Raw genomic sequence first — 21,402 nt, 5'->3', positions numbered from 1 at the left:
AGGAAAACTCCTTGAGACAGAGAGGCAATGACGGAGCGGAGTGATGCCATCCGGAACCGCCTGGTTTTCACGTGCTCGTTAAGCAGTATAAAGTCCAGAACGGGACGGAAGGAGCCGTCCTATTTTGGCACCACGACCAGGTCGGGGCAAAATGCGTATCTGGTTCCTGAAGAGGAACAGGGATTACCGCTCATTCCGCCTGCAGAAGAGCCTCGGCTCGGTCGGTGCGGTAGTTTGAAAACAAACTGACTCTCACTCACAGGCCCTCAACCTGCGGTAGGTAAATGCCGCTAAAGCGGGGGAGTCTGCCCCCCCGCGGTTGCGGAGTGAGAGGGCTGAAAATTATGAGGAAAACGCTTTGGTAGCGGATCCTCCGGCTGCCTTCCCCGGGCGTGAATTGAGCCCGCTAGGAATCTATGCCCTTCTGGGCTTTTTGAGTCGTCTTGGATAGTTGAATGATTTCATTCAACCCTTACCAACAGACTATCACCAGATAAAGGCAACCTGGTTAAGCACTTCGTTGGAAGCAGCCTCTGTTCCAATCTCTCAACTACTAGCCTCTGCGTAAAAACACGGAGTTGGCGGATGCCACTGACGTCCGGCTCGTAGAGTCTCGGACAGCAATAACAGCATGATTCGCCATGCCGACATTGCGAGTTAAAGACGCTGCTGGGACCGAGAGTACCTGTGACAGCGACCCTCTGCGCAATACTAGCTGAAATAGCTTGGAGTGCCTTCACGGCTGCGACTGCCGGAGCAGCCGACCTGCCGATAGCTTCATAGACAGATTGCAACCAGAGGCCAATCTGCCTGTCAATGGCCTTTTGAAGTGAAGTCCTATCCACCACTACAACTATAGATCTAGCTGCAAGCATGGAGATTGGGGGATCCACATTTGGATACTGGGTCTAGCGCTTGACCACGTCAGGGGGAGCGACACGTGTCTCATTAATACGGTCGGAGAAACGCTTATCGTGATAAGCGTGTCGTTTCTGGACTGCGTCTCTGGAGTCAGAGTGCTAAACAAGTACTCAATATATAGAGATTTCTCTTGCTGTGAAGCTGACCCCTCCACTGGAGGAGTTGAGGGAGAAATACCCAACCTTTCGTTGATGGACGCAATAAGATTATTCACTATAGCGTCACCATCCGGTGTATCCGGATTGAGAGCGGTCTCAGGATCAGAGTCCTGAACAGCTACGTCTGCCTCATCGTACAGAGAGTACTCCAGCTGGGACCTTGCCCAGTGATGTAGTCGAGGGCTAATGCCAGCGAGCCCGCTTAGGCCATCTGGGACTGTCGACCGTGTCGGATGCCTGCTCTCTGGGATGCCTGGAATCACTCTGGCGCCTTGAGATGCTCCAAATCAGGGCGGCCAGGGTCATTGCAACCATATTGCCCACGGTCTGCTTGGGGTGCAAAGTCTGTAAGATGTCAGTCATAGTCACAGACAATATATCAGCGGAAAAACTGCAACTTCGTCCCTGTCTCTGGACAGAGATCACAGGCGGTTCTTTTGGCCACATATAGCAGAGACCCCGGTTGAGCTATTGCACGCACTGGGGGTCCTGGAACCGTATGACATGCAGTACAAGCAGCATAGAAAGCCCGTGCATTGGCAACTTGTCTTTTTCTGCTGTTGTTGTCTAGCTATCTAAGAGCCTAGCCGAGGATAGCGACCGTACAGTGAATAGTCATACAAGCATGAAGTACAAATAAACACTTCAGTACATGTAGTACACGCAGCATTGAAAACTTGTGGCTTGGCACATTTGCTCTTCTGCTGCTGTTGTCTATTTATCTAGGAGCATGAGACAAGGATAGCGACATACAGTGAATGTATAGCATACAAGCCTGACAGTAAACACTGCAGCCCATGCAATCCAAGCAGCATTGAAAGCTTGCGCGTTAGCACCCTAGCCTTTCTGCTGCTGTTGTCTATTTATCCAGGAACATTAGCCAAGGATAGCGACATACAGTGAATGTATAGCATACAGCATGACAGTAAACACTGCAGCCCATGCAAGTCAAGCAGCATTGAAAACTTGTGCCGTAGCACCATTGCTCTACTGCTGCTTTTGTCTGTTTATCTGGGCGCATTAGCCAAGAATAGCGACATACAGTGAATGTATAGCATAACAATAAACCGTGCAGCACATGCAAGCGAAGCAGCATTGAAAGCTTGTGCCTTAGCACAAATTGCTCTACTGCTGCTGTTGCCCAATCTGACAGTAAACACTGCAGCACATGCAAACGACGAAGCATTGAAAGCTTGTGCCTCAGCAGCATTGCTTATTTGCTGCTGTTGCCCAGAATAGCGACAGTACAGTACAGTGCATAGCATATCAGCACACAGCCCAAAAGCCCACTTCAGCATTAGTGGTGTCAGTACTGCTTACCGCCCGCACAAGAGCGGGTGCGAGTTCGCCCAAAAACCTGTGACTGGTTCCGTTCTCCCAGAGTGGAAACCATAATGGCTGCCGGCTTCTCTTCCCCGTCCTGTGCAGAGGGGCGGGCCGTGGGCGAGCCCCAGCCAAGAGCGGGAACCCGGCGTCTCACTGTGTTCAGTGAGAGGGGGCTGGAGAATGCAAAGCAGACTCCAGCTCCCTGCGCTGAGCTTCTGTACAGCGTCCCGCCCCTCCTCTGACTGGCAGGGCTGGGGCGGGAACGAAACGAAAGCTAGGCCGCAAAGCCGGGGACTCGAGTAATAAGCGCGGCCGTCCTATGTGCACGGCCGACGCCGAAGTCCCCCGGCGCACCACAAGTCCCAGCCGCGCCACAATGTAAAAAACAATCAGCAGCGGCCGGCGCGGCCGTTTTCAATACATAAATTCACTCAGCAAAGCTGCAGTGAATAATAGCACCAGCGCTCCGCGCTGTTGTCCCCGGCGCACTAACACTCCCAGCAATGCTGGTGTGTGTGTGCGCGCTTGCCCGGGGACACAGAGTACCTTGATGTAGCAGGGCCCTGTCCCTGACGATACTCAGCTCCATGTCCAGCAGGTTCTTTTGGGTCTGTGGATGGAGCTCGGTCTCTGTGCCTGGAGACCGGTAAGATCCCACTTCACCCAGAGCCCCTCATGGGGATGGGGAAGGAAAACAGCATGTGGGCTCCGGCCTCTGTACTAGCAATAAGTACCTCAACCTTACAACACCATCCACGGGTGAGAAGGGAGCATGCTGGGGGCCCTATATGGGCCCTCTTTTCTTCCATCCGACATAGTCAGCAGCTACTGCTGACTAAAATCTGTGGAGCTATGCATGGATGTCTGACCTCCTTCGCACACAAAGCTAAAACTGGAGAACCCGTGATATCACGGGGGGGTATAGCCAGAAGGGGAGGGGCCTTGCACTTTTTAGTGTAGTGCTTTGTGTGGCCTCCGGAGGGCAGTAGCTATACCCCAATCGTCTGGGTCTCCCAATAGAGCGCTGAAGAAAACAAAAATTAAACTCCATGTTAGCTTACATTAGAATTGATGGTGTGTGGGAGGTACAGTACAAGCAATGTGCTGTACTGGTTAGCAGAAAGAAACTGCAATATTGTCTTCACGAATACAAATTGATAAACATGCTATATAGTATATACTGTACTGTACAATGGTATATTGTATACAGTACATATGTACAGAAAATTACCTCTAGAGCGGGTTAGAGAGTGGTTAAAGGACAGAACCGGAAGTGTGCACGGTGAGTATTTGCTCTTATTGCAAAGCATTGCTCTTAAACCAAGTTACATATTTTTAAAAAGCTTTGCTGGTCTTGCAAAACGCTCTCAAACCAAGTTACTCTTAATCCAAGGTTCCACTATATACTGTATATATTTAACTTAACGAGATTTAGTATCACCGTAATCATGTCACCACCTCATTTAAACAGCACTGTGGAAGTAGAAGAAGCAAGAAGAAGGAAGGATGAAGAAAGAAAGGAAGGAAGAAGGAGAAGAATATAATAAAAGCACGAAACACTATTTTTTTAATTTCCACCATAGAAAAAGTTAATGGAACTTAGAGTTATACGTACATCAAAATAGCACCACTAAAAATACAGTTCACCATCCAATACATCCAATAACATATGCCCACATATAGGTACAGAGATTGAAAAATAAAAAGTTCTTGTGTTGCGTTTTGGTCACTTGAGCGGATTTTCAACGTTTTTAACAAATTGCTTTCACGCATTGTAGGTGTTAAAACCATTGGGAAAAAAAAATCAAAGTTAAATCAGCATCTCCTTAAGTTGTTTTGTTAAACAAAGCGAGGACTTGTACTTACGCCATGCTAAATGATGGTTTTGCATCTTGATCCGAGAGAGAACCCATTGCATGCTGAGGGAAGCCTGATATAAAAATGGAAAGATAAAAAATGATGCATGGTCAGAATAAACACACACACAAACACAAACACACTAGATAGTTGTCGGATGAGCAATTCTTCAGCCTACATCCATCTCCACCTGACTCCCAATACAGGGGTCACTTGATTGCTCCTATATTTTATTCATGGGAAATTCTAGCAAAATGCCATCACTACCTATCCTTATACAATATGTAAACGTACTATAAATAGCATCTGGTGCATATGTCAGATGGAAAGTTCCAAAAAGGAGACAGTTGCACACTGTAGTGCTAAGATATGTGGAACAATGAGTATGGGAATATAGACTTGCATTACTGCTATGGAAAACATGTAAAAATTGAGATGCTTAGTTCACAAAAATGGCCAGATTTTATGTGAGCCCAACAGCCCAAGGCGACCTCTTATTGTTGGGTCCCTGCCTACTCTAATGCCTCCCTTTGGGTTAAAAAAAAACCCCTCCAAATTATGGGCGGGCAGGAACCTGCAAATGAAGAATTAAAATCGCCTAAGGCTGAAGAGCAGGAGTGCTCAATCAGCTCAGACGTGATGTGAATAGTGCCTTAAACCTGTAAAAGAAGGGAATTTTGTTTACTTACCGTAAATTCCTTTTCTTCTAGCTCCTATTGGGAGACCCAGACAATTGGGTGTATAGCTTCTGCCTCCGGAGGCCACACAAAGTATTACACTTTAAAAAGTGTAACCCCTCCCCTCTGCCTATACACCCTCCCGTGCATCACGGGCTCCTCAGTTTTGGTGCAAAAGCAGGAAGGAGGAAACTTATAAATTGGTCTAAGGTAAATTCAATCCGAAGGATGTTCGGAGAACTGAAAACCATGAACCAAAAGAACAATTCAACATGAACAACATGTGTACACAAAAGAACAAACAGCCCGAAGGGAACAGGGGCGGGTGCTGGGTCTCCCAATAGGAGCTAGAAGAAAAGGAATTTACGGTAAGTAAACAAAATTCCCTTCTTCTTTGTCGCTCCATTGGGAGACCCAGACAATTGGGACGTCCAAAAGCAGTCCCTGGGTGGGTAAAAGAATACCTCGATAAAAAGAGCCGAAAACGACCCCCTCTTACAGGTGGGCAACCACCGCCTGAAGGACTCGCCTACCTAGACTGGCGTCTGCCGAAGCATAGGTATGCACCTGATAGTGTTTCGTGAAAGTGTGCAGACTAGACCAGGTAGCTGCCTGACACACCTGCTGAGCCGTAGCCCGGTGCCGCAATGCCCAGGACGCACCCACGGCTCTGGTAGAATGGGCTTTCAGCCCCAAAGGAAGCGGAAGCCCAGAAGAACGGTAGGCTTCAAGAATCGGTTCCTTGATCCACCGAGCCAAGGTTGACTTGGAAGCCTGCGAACCCTTACGCTGGCCAGCAACAAGGACAAAGAGCGCATCTGAACGGCGCAGGGGCGCCGTGCGAGACACGTAGAGCCGGAGTGCTCTGACCAGATCTAACGAGTGCAAATCCTTTTCACATTGGTGAACTGGATGAGGGCAAAATGAAGGTAAGGAGATATCCTGATTGAGATGAAAAGGTGATACCACCTTAGGGAGAAATTCCGGGACCGGACGCAGAACCACCTTATCCTGGTGAAAAACCAGGAAGGGGGCTTTGCATGACAGCGCTGCCAGCTCCGACACTCTACGGAGCGATGTAACTGCCACTAGAAATTCCACCTTCTGCGAAAGACGTGATAAAGAGACATCCCGCAGCGGCTTGAAAGGTGGTTTCTGAAGAGCCGTTAGCACCCTGTTAAGGTCCCAGGGTTCCAGCGGACGCTTGTAAGGTGGGACTATGTGGCAAACTCCCTGCAGGAACGTGCGGACCTGCGGAAGCCTGGCTAGACGCTTTTGAAAAAATACTGATAGCGCCGATACTTGTCCCTTGAGAGAGCCGAGGGACAAACCCTTGTCCATTCCGGATTGAAGGAATGAAAGAAAAGTGGGTAAGGCAAAGGGCCAGGGAGTAAAACCCTTATCAGAGCACCAGGATAAGAAGATCCTCCAAGACCTGTGATAGATCTTGGCGGACGTTGGTTTCCTGGCCTGTCTCATAGTGGCAATGACATCTTGAGATAATCCTGAGGACGCTAGGAGCCAGGACTCAATGGCCACACAGTCAGGTTGAGGGCCGCAGAATTCAGATGGAAAAACGGCCCTTGAGACAGCAAGTCTGGGCGGTCTGGGAGCGCCCACGGTTGACCCACCGTGAGATGCCACAGATCCGGGTACCATGACCGCCTCGGCCAATCTGGGGCGACGAGAATGGCGCGACGACAGTCGGACCTGATTTTGCGCAGCACTCTGGGCAGCATCGCCAGAGGAGGAAATACATAGGGCAGTCGAAACTGCGACCAATCCTGAACTAATGCGTCCGCCGCCAGAGCTCTGTGATCTTGAGACCGGGCCATGAATGCCGGGACTTTGTTGTTGTGCCGTGACGCCATGAGATCGACGTCCGGCGTTCCCCAGCGGCGACAGATCTCTCGAAACACGTCTGGGTGAAGAGACCATTCCCCCGCGTCCATGCCCTGTCGGCTGAGAAAATCTGCTTCCCAGTTTTCTACGCCCGGGATGTGAACTGCGGAGATGGTGGAAGCTGTGGCTTCCACCCACTGCAGAATTCATCGGACTTCCTGGAAGGCTTGACGACTGCGAGTGCCGCCTTGGTGGTTGATGTATGCGACGGCAGTGGCGTTGTCCGACTGGATCCGGATCTGCCTGCCCTCCAGCCACCGATGAAAGGCCAAGAGGGCTAGATACACTGCCCTTATCTCCAGAATATTGATCTGAAGGGATGACTCTATTGGAGTCCAGGTTCCCTGAGCCCTGTGGTGGAGAAAAACCGCCCCCCCACCCTGACAGGCTCGCGTCCGTCGTGACCACAGCCCAGGTGGGGGGTAGGAAGGATTTTCCCTGCGATAGTGAGTTGGGAAGGAGCCACCACTGAAGTGACGTCTTGGTTGCAGGGGAAAGAGAGACGTTCCTGTCGAGTGAAGTCGACCTCCTGTCCCATTTGCGGAGAATGTCCCACTGGAGTGGCCGCAGATGGAATTGCGCGAAGGGCACTGCCTCCATCGCTGCCACCATCTTCCCCAGGAAGTGCATGAGGCGCCTCAAGGGGTGTGACTGACCCCGAAGAAGAGATTGCACCCCTGCCTGCAGCGAAAGCTGTTTGTCCAGCGGTAGCATGACTACTGCTGACTGAGTATGAAACTCCAACCCAAGGTACGTCAGTGATTGGGTCGGTGTCAACTTGGATTTTGGGAAGTTGATGATCCACCCGAACTGCTGGAGAGTCGCCAGAGCGACGGAAAGGCTCTTTTGACACGCCATCTGAGAGGGTGCCCTGACCAGAAGATCGTCTAAGTAGGGAATCACCGAGTGGCCCTGAGAGTGTAGGACCGCCACAACAGATGCCATGACCTTGGTGAACACCCGTGGGGCTGTCGCCAGGCCGAAAGGCAATGCCACGAACTGAAGGTGTTCGTCCCCGATGGCGAAACGCAAAAAGCGTTGATGTTCGGGTGCGATCGGCACATGGAGATAAGCATCCTTGATGTCGATCGATGCTAGGAAGTCTCCTTGTGACATCGAAGCGATGACAGAGCGGAGAGATTCCATCCGAAACCGTCTGGTGCTCACATGTCTGCTGAGCAGTTTGAGGTCCAGAACGGGACGGAACGATCCGTCTTTCTTTGGCACCACAAACAAGTTGGAGTAAAAGCCGCGACCATGTTCCTGGAGGGGAACAGGGATCACAACTCCTTCTGTCTTCAGAGCGTTCACCGCCTGAAAAAGTGCATCGGCTCGCTCGGGGGGCGGAGATGTTCTGAAGAAACGAGTCGGGGGACGAGAGCTGAACTCTATCCTGTAACCGTGAGACAGAATGTCTCTCACCCATCGGTCTTGAACATGTGGCCACCAGGCGTCGCAAAAGCGGGAGAGCCTGCCACCGACCGAGGATGCGGTTCGGGGATGCCGAGAGTCATGAGGAGGCCGCCTTGGAAGCAGTGCATCCTGCGGCCTTTTTGGGGGCGTGACTTGGACCGCCACGCATAGGAGTTCCTCTGGCCTTTCTCCGGCCTGCTGGACGAAGAGGATTGGGGCTTGGCGGAGGGACGAAAGGACCGAAACCTCGATTGTATTTTCCGTTGCTGAGGTCTCTTTGGTTTGGACTGGGGTAAGGAGGAGTCCTTTCCCTTGGATTCCTTAATAATCTCATCCAATCGATCACCAAACAAGCGGTCGCCAGCAAACGGCAAACCGGTTAAGAACCTCTTGGAAGCCGAGTCTGCCTTCCATTCGCGCAGCCACATGGCCCTGCGGACTGCCACAGAGTTAGCGGATGCCACCGCTGTTCGGCTAGCAGAGTCTAAAACTGCGTTCATGGCGTAGGAAGAAAAAGCTGACGCCTGAGAAGTCAAAGACGCAACCTGCGGAGCAGAATTACGTGTGACCACATTAATCTCAGCCAGACAAGCTGAGATAGCTTGTAGTGCCCACACGGCTGCAAAGGCCGGGACAAAAGACGCGCCCGTGGCTTCATAGATGGATTTCACCAGGAGCTCTATCTGCCTGTCAGTGGCATCCTTTAGCGATGATCCATCTGCAACCGATACCACAAATCTAGCCGCCAATCTAGAGACTGGGGGATCCACCTTGGGACATTGAGCCCAACCCTTAACAACGTCAGAGGGGAAGGGGTAACGTGTGTCAGTAAGGCGCTTAGTAAAGCGCTTGTCCGGAACCGCTCTGGGCTTCTGGACAGCATCTCTGAAGTTAGAGTGATCGAAAAACGCACTCCGTGTACGTTTAGGGAACCGAAACTGGTGTTTCTCCTGCTGAGAAGTCGACTCCTCTACAGGTGGCGGCGGGGGAGAGATATCTAACACCTGGTTGATGGACGAGATAAGGTCATTTACTATGGCGTCCCCTTCAGGTGTATCAAGATTGAGAGCAACGTCAGTCTCGTCCTCCAGAGAGTCCTCACGCTGGGAACCCGAGCAGCGTGAAGAAGTCGGGGAAGATTCCCAGCGGGCCCGCTTAGCCGGTCTGGGACTGTGGTCCGGGCCGGAGTCCTCCACGTGAGACCTAGGGCCCCCCCTGGGAACGTGCTGCGGCGCGGACAGAGAGGGGCCTGGAGGTGAAGATCCAACAGGGCCCGGGGCCTGTGTAAGGACCGGTCTGGACTGCAAAGCTTCAAGCAGCTTGGCAGACCATTTGTCCATAGACTGAGCCATGGATTGAGAGAGTGACTCAGAGAGTTTTTCAGCAAAAACTGCAAACTCTGTCCCTGCCGCCTGGACAGGGGGAGCAAGGGGTTCTACCTGAGCCGAGGGGCCCACTAGTGACCGAGGCTCCGGTTGAGGAAGCAAAACAGGGGTTGAGCATTGCTCACAGTGAGGGTAGGTGGAACCCGCAGGTAACTTGGCCGCACAAGAGGTACAGGTCGCAAAATAACCCTGTGCCTTGGCACCCGTGCTCCTTGTGGACGACATGCTGTTGTCTCCTAGGAGAGTGATCACTGAGGGTATATGGGAAGGGTATACAGCCCGACCGAACAGAAATGAAGGGAATTTTGTTACTTACCGTAAATTCCTTTTCTTCTAGCTCCTATTGGGAGACCCAGACGATTGGGTGTATAGCACTGCCTCCGGAGGCCACACAAAGCAATTACACTAAAAAGTGTAAGGCCCCTCCCCTTCTGGCTATACACCCCCAGTGGGATCACTGGCTCACCAGTTTTAGTGCAAAAGCAAGAAGGAGGAAAGCCAATAACTGGTTTAAACAAATTCACTCCGAAGTAACGTCGGAGAACTGAAAAACCATTCAACATGAACAACATGTGTACCCGAAAAACCACCAAAAATCCCGAAGGACAACAGGGCGGGTGCTGGGTCTCCCAATAGGAGCTAGAAGAAAAGGAATTTACGGTAAGTAACAAAATTCCCTTCTTCTTCGGCGCTCCATTGGGAGACCCAGACGATTGGGACGTCCAAAAGCTGTCCCTGGGTGGGTACAGAATACCTCATGTTAGAGCTGCAAAGACAGCCCTCCCCTACGGGGAGGCAACTGCCGCCTGCAGGACTCTTCTACCTAGGCTGGCGTCCGCCGAAGCATAGGTATGCACCTGATAATGTTTGGTGAAAGTGTGCAGACTCGACCAGGTAGCTGCCTGGCACACCTGTTGAGCCGTAGCCTGGTGTCGTAATGCCCAGGACGCACCCACGGCTCTGGTAGAATGGGCCTTCAGCCCTGATGGAACCGGAAGCCCAGCAGAACGGTAGGCTTCAAGAATTGGTTCTTTGATCCATCGAGCCAGGGTGGCTTTGGAAGCCTGCGACCCCTTGCGCTGGCCAGCGACAAGGACAAAGAGTGCATCAGAGCGGCGCAGGGGCGCCGTGCGGGAAATGTAGATTCTGAGTGCTCTCACCAGATCTAACAAATGTAAATCCTTTTCATACCGGTGAACCGGATGAGGACAAAAAGAAGGTAAGGAGATATCCTGATTAATATGAAACGAGGATACTACCTTAGGGAGAAACTCCTGAATGGGGCGCAGCACTACCTTGTCCTGGTGGACCACCAGGAAGGGAGCCTTGGATGACAGCGCTGCTAGCTCAGACACTCTCCAAAGAGACGTGATCGCTACCAGAAAGGCCACTTTCCGTGATAGTCGAGAGAGTGAAACATCCGTCAGAGACTCGAAAGGCGGCTTCTGGAGAGCAACTAGTACCCAGTTCAGATCCCATGGATCTAACGGCCGCTCGTACGGGGGGACGATATGACCAAACCCCCTGCAGGAACGTGCGTACCTGCGGACGTCGTGCTAGACGCTTCTGAAAAAAACACCAATTGCGCCGAGACTTGCCCTTTAAGGGAGCCGAGCGACAAGCCCTTTTCCAACCCAGATTGCAGGAAGGAAAGAAAAGTAGGCAATGCCAATGGCCAGGGGGACACTCCTTGTACAGAGCACCAGTAAAAGAAAATCTTCCACTTCCGTGGTAGATCTTAGCAGACGTTGGCTTCATAGCCTGTCTCATGGTGGCAACGACCCCGTGGGATAATCCTGAGGACACTAGGATCTAGGACGCAATGGCCACACAGTAGGTTCAGGGCCGTAGAATTCAGATGGAAAAACGGCCCTTGGGACAGTAAGTCTGGCCGGTCTGGTAGTGCCCACGGTTGACCGACCGTGAGATGCCTGTCGCCAGAGCTCTTTGATCGTCATGAAAACCGGGACCTTGCTGTTGTGCCGATTCGTGAAACCCGTCCGGGTGCAGAGACCATTCTCCTGCGTCCACGCCCTGGTGACTGAGGAAGTCTGCTTCCCAGTTTTCTACGCCCGGGATGTGAACTGCGGATATGGTGTATGCTCTGTTTTCCACCCCTAGCAGAATCCGGCGGACTTCCTGGGAGGCTCGCCGACTGCGTAGTCCGCCTTGGTGGTTGATGTATGCCACCGCTGTGGATTGTCCGACTGAATTCGGATCTGTTTGCCTTCCAGCCACTGCAGGAAGTCTTGCAGGGCCATATGCACTGCCCAGAGCTCCAGACAATTGATCTGAAGAGTGGACTCCTCTGAAGAGAGTCCTTGATCGTCTGAGAAAGGGGGACGTTCCTGTGTAGGGACATCGACTTCCCCTCCCATTAGCGAAGAATGTTCTATTGAAGTGGACGCAGATGAAACTGCGTGAAAGGGACTGCCTCTGGATGAGGTGTCTCCTTGAAGGAGAGACTGCACCCCCGTCTGTAGTGACCGCTGTTTGTCCAGTGGAAGCTTCACCATCGCTGAGAGAGTGTGAAACCCCAAGCTAAGATATGCCAGCGATTGGGTTTAACTTTGAAAAGTTGAGGACCCACCCGAAACTCTGGGAAGTCTCCAGCGCCATGTTCAGGCTGTGTTGGCATGCCTCTTAAAAGAGTGCCTTGACAAGTAGATGGTCTAAGTAAGGGATCACAGGGTGACCCTGAGAGTGCGGGAGTGGTCCCACTGCTGCCATGAACTTGGTGAAAACCCGTGGGGCTGTCGCCAGACCGAAGGGTAGGGCTACGAACCGAAGATGCTCGTCTTCAATAACGAATCGTAGCAAACGCCGGTGCTCTGGAGCAATCGGCACGTGGAGATAAGCATCCTGATGTCTATTGATGCTAGGAAATCTCCTTGAGACATTGAGGCAATGACGGAGCGGAGGGATTCCATCCGGAACCGCCTGGTTTTCACGTGCTTGTTGAGCAGTTTAAGGTCCAGAACGGAACGGAAGGAGTCGTCCTATTTTGTCACCCCGACCAGATCGGAGTAAAAAGTGTCTCTTGTTCCTGAGGAGGAACCGGGATTACGACTCCTACTGCCTGCAGAAGAGCCTCGGCTCGGCCGGTGAGGAAGTTGTTGCGACAAACTGTCTCTCACCCACCGGCCATTGACCTGTGGCAGTTAAATGTCGCTAAAGCGGGGGAGTCTGCCACCGACCGCGGACGCGGAGAGAGAGGGCTGAAAGTCATGAGGAAACCGCCTTGGTAGCGGTTCCTCCGGCTGCCTTCTCCGGGCGTGATTGAGCCCGCCAGGAACCTGCGCCCCTCTGAGCCTTTTGAGTCCTGTTGGACGAGGGCAATTGGGACGTGCCCGAGCCTGGGAAGGACCGAAACCTCGACTGTCCCTTCTCCTGATGGGTCTTGTTTGATAGCTGGGGTAAGGAAGAATCCGTACCCTTGGACAGTTGAATGATTTAATCCAACCGCTCACGAAACAGTCTGTCACCAGATAAAGGCAATCTGGTTAAGCACTTTTGTGGAAGCAGCATCTGCTCCAATCCCTTAACACTAGGAGCGTAACAACACGGAGTTGGCGGACGCCACTGACGTACGGCTCGTAGAGTCCAGGACAGCATAAACAGCTTGAGTCGCAATGCCGACATTGCGAGGTGAAGGACGCTACTGCGGCCAAGATGTACATGTGACCGCGTCCCTCTGCGCAATACTAGCTGAAATAGCTTGGAGTGCCTCTATGGCTGCGAATGCCGGGGCAACCGACCCGCCGATAGGGCTATCTGTCTGTCAATGGCATCTTTAAGTGAAGTCCCATCTTCCACTGCAACTATAGATCTAGCCGCAAGCCTGGAGATTGGGGGATCCACCCTTGGAGCGCTTGAGCACGTCAGGGGGAAGAGACAACGCGTATCTTCAATACGGTTGGAGAAACGCTTATCGGGATAAGCGTGGTGTTCCTGGACTGCTTCTCTGGAGTCAGAGTGACCAGAAAAGTACTCAATATACGCTTGAGATACCGAAATAGGGATTTCTTCTGCTGTGAAGCTGACCCCTCCACTGGAGGAGTTGAGGGAGAAATACCCAACCTTCCATTGATGGACGCTATAAGATTATTCACTATAGCGTCACCATCCGGTGTATCCGGATTGAGAGCGGTCTCAGGATCAGAGTCCTGAACAGCTACGTCTGCATCATCATACAGAGAGTACTGTGATGAAGTCGAGGGCCGTTCTAAGGGAGCTCGCTTAGGCCGTCTGGGACTGTCGTCCGTGTCAGAGCCTGCACCCTGGGATGCATGGGACCCTCCTGGAGCCATGATTTGTTTCGAAATCAGGGTGGCCAGGGGCATTGAATCAACATTGCCCAAGGTCTGTCTGGACTGCAAAGTCTGTAAGATGTTAGTCATAGCCACAGACAATATATCAGCGTAAACTGCAACTCCGTCCCTGTCCCTGGACAGGGATCACAGGTGGTTCTTTTGGCCACCTGTAGCAGAGACCCCGTTGAGTAATTGTACACACTGGGGGTCCTGGAACAGTCGCATGCAGTACAAGCAGCATAGAAAGCCTGTGCCTTGGCACCCATGCTTTTTTTTTTTTTTTCTTTTTTTGCTGTTGCTGTCTAGCCATCTAGGAGCATTAGCCAAGAATAGCGACCGTACAGTGCAATGTATAGCATACAAGCATGAAGTACAATAAACACTTCAGCACATGCAGTACAAGGAGCATAGAAAGCCTGTGCCTTGGCACCTTTGCTTTTCTGCTGCCGTTGTCTAGTTATTCAGGAGCATTAGCCAGAAAAAGCTACATACAGTGAATGTATAGCATACAAGCATGAAAATAACCACTGCAGCACATGCAATCCAAGCAGCATTGAAAGCTTGTGCCTTAGCACCCTTGCTTTTCTGCTGCTGTTGTCTAGTCATCAAGGAGCATTAGCCAAGAATAGCGACATGCAGTGAATGTACAAGCATGAAAATAAACTCTGCAGTACATGCAATCCAAGCAGCATTGAAAGCTTGTGCCTTAGCACCATTGCTGTTTGCTGCCGCTGTCTAGCCATCTAGGCGGGTAGACAGCCAAGAATAGCCCTTACAGTGCAATGTAAAGCATACAAGCATAAAGGACACATGACACTGCAGCACATGCAAGACAAGCAGCATATAGAGTCTGTGCTTTAGCACCCCTGATCTTTTGCTGCTGTTTCTAGGTCTGCATCCTGAATAGCGACCGTACAAAAGTACAACAGGACACTTCGGCATTAGTGGGTCAGCACTTTAGTTGCTGCTTACCGCCCGCACAAAAGCGGGTGTGTGGCGCCGGAATCCTGTGCTGGTAGCTCAGTGTCTCCGTTTTCCCGCTCTGCGTGCCGGAATGGCTGCCGGCGTCCAGAGGAGAGGGGCGGGCCGAGGGCGTGCCCGAGACAAGAGCGGGAACCCGGCGCCCACTGTGTCTAGTAAAGGGGGCTGGAGAATGCAAATAAGGCTCCAGCCCTCGGCGCTGCTATAGAACAGCGTCTCTCCCTGTCCCTGAGTGACAGGGTGGGGGCGGGAACGAAGCGGCGCTAGGCCGCAAAAGCCGGGGACTAAAGTTAGAAGCGCCGCCGCCGTAAAAGCGCGGTCGGCGCGTCCCCGGCGCACTACAAGTCGCAGCTGCGCCGCCGCTCCAGGGGCGGTCGGCGCGGCGGTCCCCACACGTAAAGTCCCCCAGTAATCTGCAGGGACTATAAGCCCAGCGCACAGCGCTACAGTCCCCGGCGCACTAGCACACCCAGCAAGCCTGGAGTGTGCGTGGCCTGCCATACGGGGACACAGAGTACCTGAAAGTTGCAGGGCCTTGTCCCTGAACGGCACTCCCGCTCCACATCCAGCAGGTTCTATGGGTCTGTGGATGGAGCCCGGCCTCAGGGCTTGGTGGCCGGAAAGATCCCACTTCCTCAGAGCCCCTCAGGGGGATGGGGAAGGAAAACAGCATGTGGGCTCCAGCCTCCGTACCAGCAATAGGTACCTCAACCTTACAAACCACAAGTGGGGTGAGAAGGGAGCATGCTGGGGGCCCTAGTATGGGCCCTCTTTTCTTCCATCCGATATAGTCAGCAGCTACTGCTGACTGAACAGTGGAGCTTATGCATGGATGTCTGACCTCCTTCGCACAAAGCAGAAAACTGGTGAGCCAGTGATCCCACTGGGGGTGTATAGCCAGAAGGGGAGGGGCCTTACACTTTTTAGTGTAATTGCTTTGTGTGGCCTCCGGAGGCAGTGCTATACACCCAATCGTCTGGGTCTCCCAATGGAGCGCCGAAGAAATATAAATATATATATAGTATCTATTCCGGCACCCTAAGGGGACCAGCACCGGGTGACCGGTGTGGCTTACCGACCGCTAAAAAACGGAGTGTGTGTCCTCCAGATTCCCTGCCTTAAGTCTCCCAGCGTTGCAGAGCTCTTTCCAGGAAATCCTCCACAGGCAGAATGCCAAAGAAATGGCTGCCGGAGCTCTCAGGGGAGGAGTGGAGCCGTGGGCGGCGTTAGAAAAGTGCGAGAATCTGGAGTCCCCACAGTGATCAGTGAGGGGGGAGGAAACATACAGGATGCTCCGGCCCTCACATCCGACGTCAGGTCGGCAGTCCCGCCCTTACCCCTGATAGACAGGCCCGGGGGCGGGAGTTTTGCTACTAGGCCGCAATTGAAGCCGGGGACTAAATTTAAGACCGCGGCCGACAAACAGGCGCGGTCGGCGCGGAAGTCCGCCGGCCGTCACAAATAAGCAGCTGCTGCAGCGTCCGGGATGAAGGCGCTCCATGCACATCCCCCATGGGGATACAGAGTACCTTAGTGATGCAGGGCCCGGTCCCTGAGGATAAATCAACTCCTGTCCGACAGATTCCCACAGGGGCTGCGGAGGGAGCACGGTCCCAGTGAATGGATGACCGCTCAGGATCCCACTTCTCCCAGAGCCGCTAAGGGATGGTGAAGGAGACGGCATGAGGCTCCGGCCTTTGTACCCACAATGGGTACCTCAACCTTAACAGCACCACCGACGTAGTGGGGTGAGAAGGGAACATGCCGGGGGCCCACTTTTCTTCCAACCGATACAACTAATCTGAGAATGCATGAGTGGATGTGTGCCTCCTTCCACACAAAGCATAAAACTGAGGAGCCCGTGATGCACGGGAGGGTGTATAGGCAGAGGGGAGGGGTTACACTTTTTAAAGTGTAATACTTTGTGTGGCCTCTGGAGGCAGAAGCTATACACCAATTGTCTGGGGTCTCCCAATGGAGCGACAAAGAAAAGCCGTATGCATCATGATTCTTATAATAAATATAAAAGTCAATACACTTTAAGTGCTGTGTACTACAGGGGAGGATTGAAAAATAAGTTGAACTTGGTTTATTTTATAAAATGCTTTCATGCCACCGATATACAACAATGGAGGGATAAGTAGACACGTACCCATGCGTATAAGCGAGCACTCGGAGCTGGTACTTGCTGGAGGAGGACAGACATGGTGCAGCAGGAGTTCTTTATAGTGACTCTCATCCAAAATGACATGATAAACTCCTGGTAAACAAACCATAAAACCCTTATATAAGTGCACTATTACCCCTAATATTATCCACAGTTAAGCATTGTAAGAAAAATAGCAAATCACTACAAATCATAAGAAATAAATGTTAAAAAAAAAAAATGTAATTTAAATATTGTACACATACATTTCACTAGCCCAGTGCAATTCTCACATGTCTAAAATATGTCAATTTCTGATATAATTAGTTCTCCAATTGAATTAACGAAGAAGACGGCTGCCCTGGCATCTGTATAAAATAACTTTTTTGGGGGAACATGTGCAGATAGTAATTGACAAGCCAATTATGACAATTTTCAGGTAAAAATACTCTGACAGTTGTATCATTATAACTGAGGTATATACTGTATATATATTGCTCACCTCCAGTTTCCCGAGTGAGCACAGTGCAGACTCGGACCTCCGCAGAAAGCCCTATAACAGATACCCTGATTTTGCTAGCTTTCAGGGACTAAAAGGGAAAGAGTAAAACAAACATAATGTAAGAAAAAAGTTTTACAATTTTATCTAACAAATCAGTTTTTCGCTCTAGAAAAGTAACGAAATTAAACATTTTCTAAACCAGAAGTAATTAGACTGTATTAAAGTAGCTATAAAAAAAATATTATAGCATAACTCACATCACTTACCTTTATAATATCATATATATTGGAGGGATCACATGTGGTCAGACTGCTAAAAATCACCAAGATTTCACGGCTTGTGTGTCCTGGCATGTGTCTGCAGAAAGATTTTTTTTTTTTAAGAATTCTAAACATATTTAATATTTCTAAATTTCTAGTTTCAATAGTGATAACCCTATTTTGTCTCCCCTTCTCCCCAAAAAAAATCCAAAACCACGCAATAAGGCTATGTGCACACGCTGCATCTTTTTTTTACCACAAAAATGTGCAGCGTTTTTGGCCCCAAAAAAGCTCCCACGGCAGAAACACATAAAAAAAAAAAATAAATCATGGAGTTTTTACTATGTTTTTCCCAGTGTGTTTTTTTAAGTCAAAGCCATTGACTGGAAGGGCTCAAAAACGCAAAAAGAATTTATATCCTGCATCTTCAGAAGATTTGGCAAAATCCCAGTGGGTAAAAAGACCTGTGGGCGTGGCCGGCTTGGTTAGTGGGCGTGGTGGTTTCCTCCTGTCCACTCTACTCATGCAAGGGGAGGATTTCGTCCCCCTCTGCATCCCTCCCATATGGGGGTCTTACCTCGAGACCCCCGCTTCTATTATAATCACCTCTATGCCCACATGGACTTAAAAGAATAATGTATGTTCCTGGTATCAGCTATGATGGTGGAGGCCCCGCCCCTTCTAGTCACATGGGCGTGACATCAGTGGAGGTCCCTCTGGCCACTGGGATTTAGACGTTACCATCTTCAAAATGCAGTCAAAAAAAGATGCGCTGTGTGGACAGCAAATCGCTTAGACTTTACTGGGGGAAGGAAATTCTTGCATTTGAGTGCATGTTTGTGACTTCAAAAATGCAGTAAAAGATGCAGTGTGTGAACATAGCCTAAAGCAGGGGTGGGGAACCTGCGGCCCGCGATGACATTTAATGCGGCCCCCGGGCACATTCCAGGCTACCCCAGTGCTCGAGCGGCACTTGCGCTTTTGCCAGCCGCCGGCCCTTTAAAATCCCAGTGCGTTATGGGTAGATGCTAGAATGTACGGGCTATTTACAGATCCTGATTGCAGCCCGTACTAGAATGTACGGGCTCTTTTCGGGACCTGACTACAGCCCATACATTCTAGACTGAACCCGGGACTGTGCTCGCATGCTGAGGGTTTACCTTGAGGGCGGGGTAAACAGCGCGCTGTGCACCAGTCATAGCAGAAGAGGTGCAGCAGATGCCTTCCTGCTGTACATGCCTCCCGGACCTGTGCTATGTGACTCCTCCTCCTCCCCTTGTACTGTGAGTATGCAACCCATCGCTGCCCCCCCATCCAGTGCTGTGTACCCCCTAGTACTGTGTATAGCCCCAAGTGCTGTGTACCCCCTAGTACTATGTGTTGCCCCAAGTGCTGTGTACCCCCCAGTACTGTGTGTAACCCCTGAGTGCTGTGTAATCTGTGCAGCCTCCTAGTGCTGTCAGTGCTGCCACATCGTGCTCTCCCTGCTGCCTCCTAGTGCTGTCACCTAATGCTCTCCATGCTGCCTTTTAGTGCTGTCACTGCTCTTTGTGCTGCCACCTAGTGTTATTTGTGCTGCCACCTAGTGCTCTCTGTGCTGCCACCTAGTGTTCTTTGTGCTGCCACCTAGTGCTCTCTGTGCTGCCACCTAGTGCTCTCTGTGCTGCCACCTAGTGCTCTCTGTGCTGCCACCTAGTGCTCTCTGTGCTGCCACCTAGTGCTCTCTGTGCTGCCACCTAGTGCTCCCTGTGCTGCCACCTAGTGCTCCCTGTGCTGCCACCTAGTGCTCCCTGTGCTGCCACCTAGTGCTCCCTGTGCTGCCACCTAGTGCTCCCTGTGCTGCCACCTAGTGCTCCCTGTGCTGCCACCTAGTGCTCCCTGTGCTGCCACCTAGTGCTCCCTGTGCTGCCACCTAGTGCTCCCTGTGCTGCCACCTAGTGCTCTCTGTGCTGTCACTGTCAGTGCTTTGTGCTGCCACCTAGTGCTCCCTGTGCTGCCACCTAGTGCTCTCTGTGCTGCCACCTAGTGCTCTCTGTGCTGTCACTGTCAGTGCTTTGTGCTGCCACCTAGCGCTCCCTGTGCTGCCGCCTAGCGCTCCCTGTGCTGCCGCCTAGCGCTCTCTGTGCTGCCGCCTAGCGCTCTCTGTGCTGCCGCCTAGCGCTCTCTGTGCTGCCGCCTAGCGCTCTCTGTGCTGCCGCCTAGCGCTCTCTGTGCTGCCGCCTAGCGCTCTCTGTGCTGCCGCCTAGCACTGTCCTTTGTGCTGCCGCCTAGCGCTGTCCTTTGTGCTGCCGCCTAGCGCTGTCCTTTGTGCTGCCGCCTAGCGTTGTCCTTTGTGCTGCCGCCTAGCGTTGTCCTTTGTGCTGCCGCCTAGCGCTGTCCTTTGTGCTGCCGCCTAGCGCTGTCCTTTGTGCTGCCGCCTAGCGCTGTCCTTTGTGCCGCCGCCTAGCGCTGTCCTTTGTGCCGCCGCCTAGCGCTGTCCTTTGTGCCGCCGCCTAGCGCTGTCCTTTGTGCCGCCGCCTAGCGCTGTCCGTTGTGCCGCCTAGCGCTGTTCGTTGTGCCGCCTAGCGCTGTCCGTTGTGCCGCCTAGCGCTGTCCGTTGTGCCGCCTAGCGCTGTCCGTTGTGCCGCCTAGCGCTGTTCGTTGTGCCGCCTAGCGCTGTTCGTTGTGCCGCCTAGCGCTGTCCGTTGTGCCGCCTAGCGCTGTCCGTTGTGCCGCCTAGCGCTGTCCGTTGTGCCGCCGCCTAGTGCTGCCTGTGCCCGCCACTAGTGCTGTCTGTGCCCGCCACTAGTGCTGTCCATGCTTAGCATCTCCTGTGATGTATACGCTCCTCCTGTGATGTATACGCCCCAGCCTGTCCTGGGATGTATATGCCTCAATGTTTCCTGTGATGTATATGCGCCCCAGTGTCTTCTGTGATGTATATGCCCCAGCTTCTCCTGGGATGTGCATGCCCCCAGCCTCTCCAGACCAAGACAAACCTGGAAAAGCAGTTGTGAGAAACAAAATGATCAATATCACCGAACATCACAGCGGCTCCAGGCACCACATTAGGGGTGAGTTAATTAATTGTTTGACCAAATATAGCCTGGTCGTTTTCAAAGTTGATCATTTGGTGCGGCCCCCGAAGGTTGGTAGAAAATTCCAAATGGCCCCCGGCAGTAAAAAGGTTCCCCACCCCTGGCCTAAAGGGATCCAGTGTTTGACGCGGTGCAGTTTTTTGCCAAAACATTAAGATTTGCTGCTGAAAATGTCTACACCAAATCTGCAGTATGTGCACATAGCCTTAGAGAAACATTTTAAATTGTGTTTTCCTTTCCTTTGTGTATTGGCCAATGTTTTATTGTGAAAGGGGCCCAACAGCAATTTAGACTGTCACTGACATTTTTTATTTGTTCTTATTTTTTAGTTTATATATTGCTGATTTTCCTCATGAGTGGGGCTGATATAGTAGCAAAGATGCAATGCCAATTAATCCCCCTGGCCACCCAGAATTGATCTTGCTCCTGCTTCCGCCAGACACCAGGTAATCACTTGATCAATGGGACAGGAGGCGGAAGTGTT

The 21,402-nt window shown here is 51.7% G+C and overlaps 1 protein-coding gene across 7 annotated transcripts in view; it reads right to left on the bottom strand.

The window, feature by feature from the left end:
• Positions 1 to 21,402, bottom strand: part of GTF2H2C (GTF2H2 family member C) — a 111,928-nt gene that overhangs the window by 54,488 nt on the left and 36,038 nt on the right. For all 7 annotated transcript variants that reach the window (XM_075325157.1, XM_075325158.1, XM_075325154.1 and 4 more), the window contains 4 exons: positions 17,848 to 17,938; positions 17,582 to 17,669; positions 17,086 to 17,193; positions 4,272 to 4,335 (listed from right to left, as the gene is read on the bottom strand). In XM_075325157.1, coding sequence (XP_075181272.1) covers positions 4,272 to 4,335; positions 17,086 to 17,193; positions 17,582 to 17,669; positions 17,848 to 17,938 — 351 coding nt within the window. The remainder of the gene's footprint in view (positions 1 to 4,271; positions 4,336 to 17,085; positions 17,194 to 17,581; positions 17,670 to 17,847; positions 17,939 to 21,402) is intronic.

The sequence above is a fragment of the Anomaloglossus baeobatrachus genome, chromosome 1 (assembly GCF_048569485.1).
Source record: "Anomaloglossus baeobatrachus isolate aAnoBae1 chromosome 1, aAnoBae1.hap1, whole genome shotgun sequence".
Taxonomy (NCBI): domain Eukaryota; kingdom Metazoa; phylum Chordata; class Amphibia; order Anura; family Aromobatidae; genus Anomaloglossus; species Anomaloglossus baeobatrachus.
The sequence above is the reverse complement of the archived record's forward strand: the minus strand, read 5'-3'. Positions and strand labels throughout refer to the sequence as shown.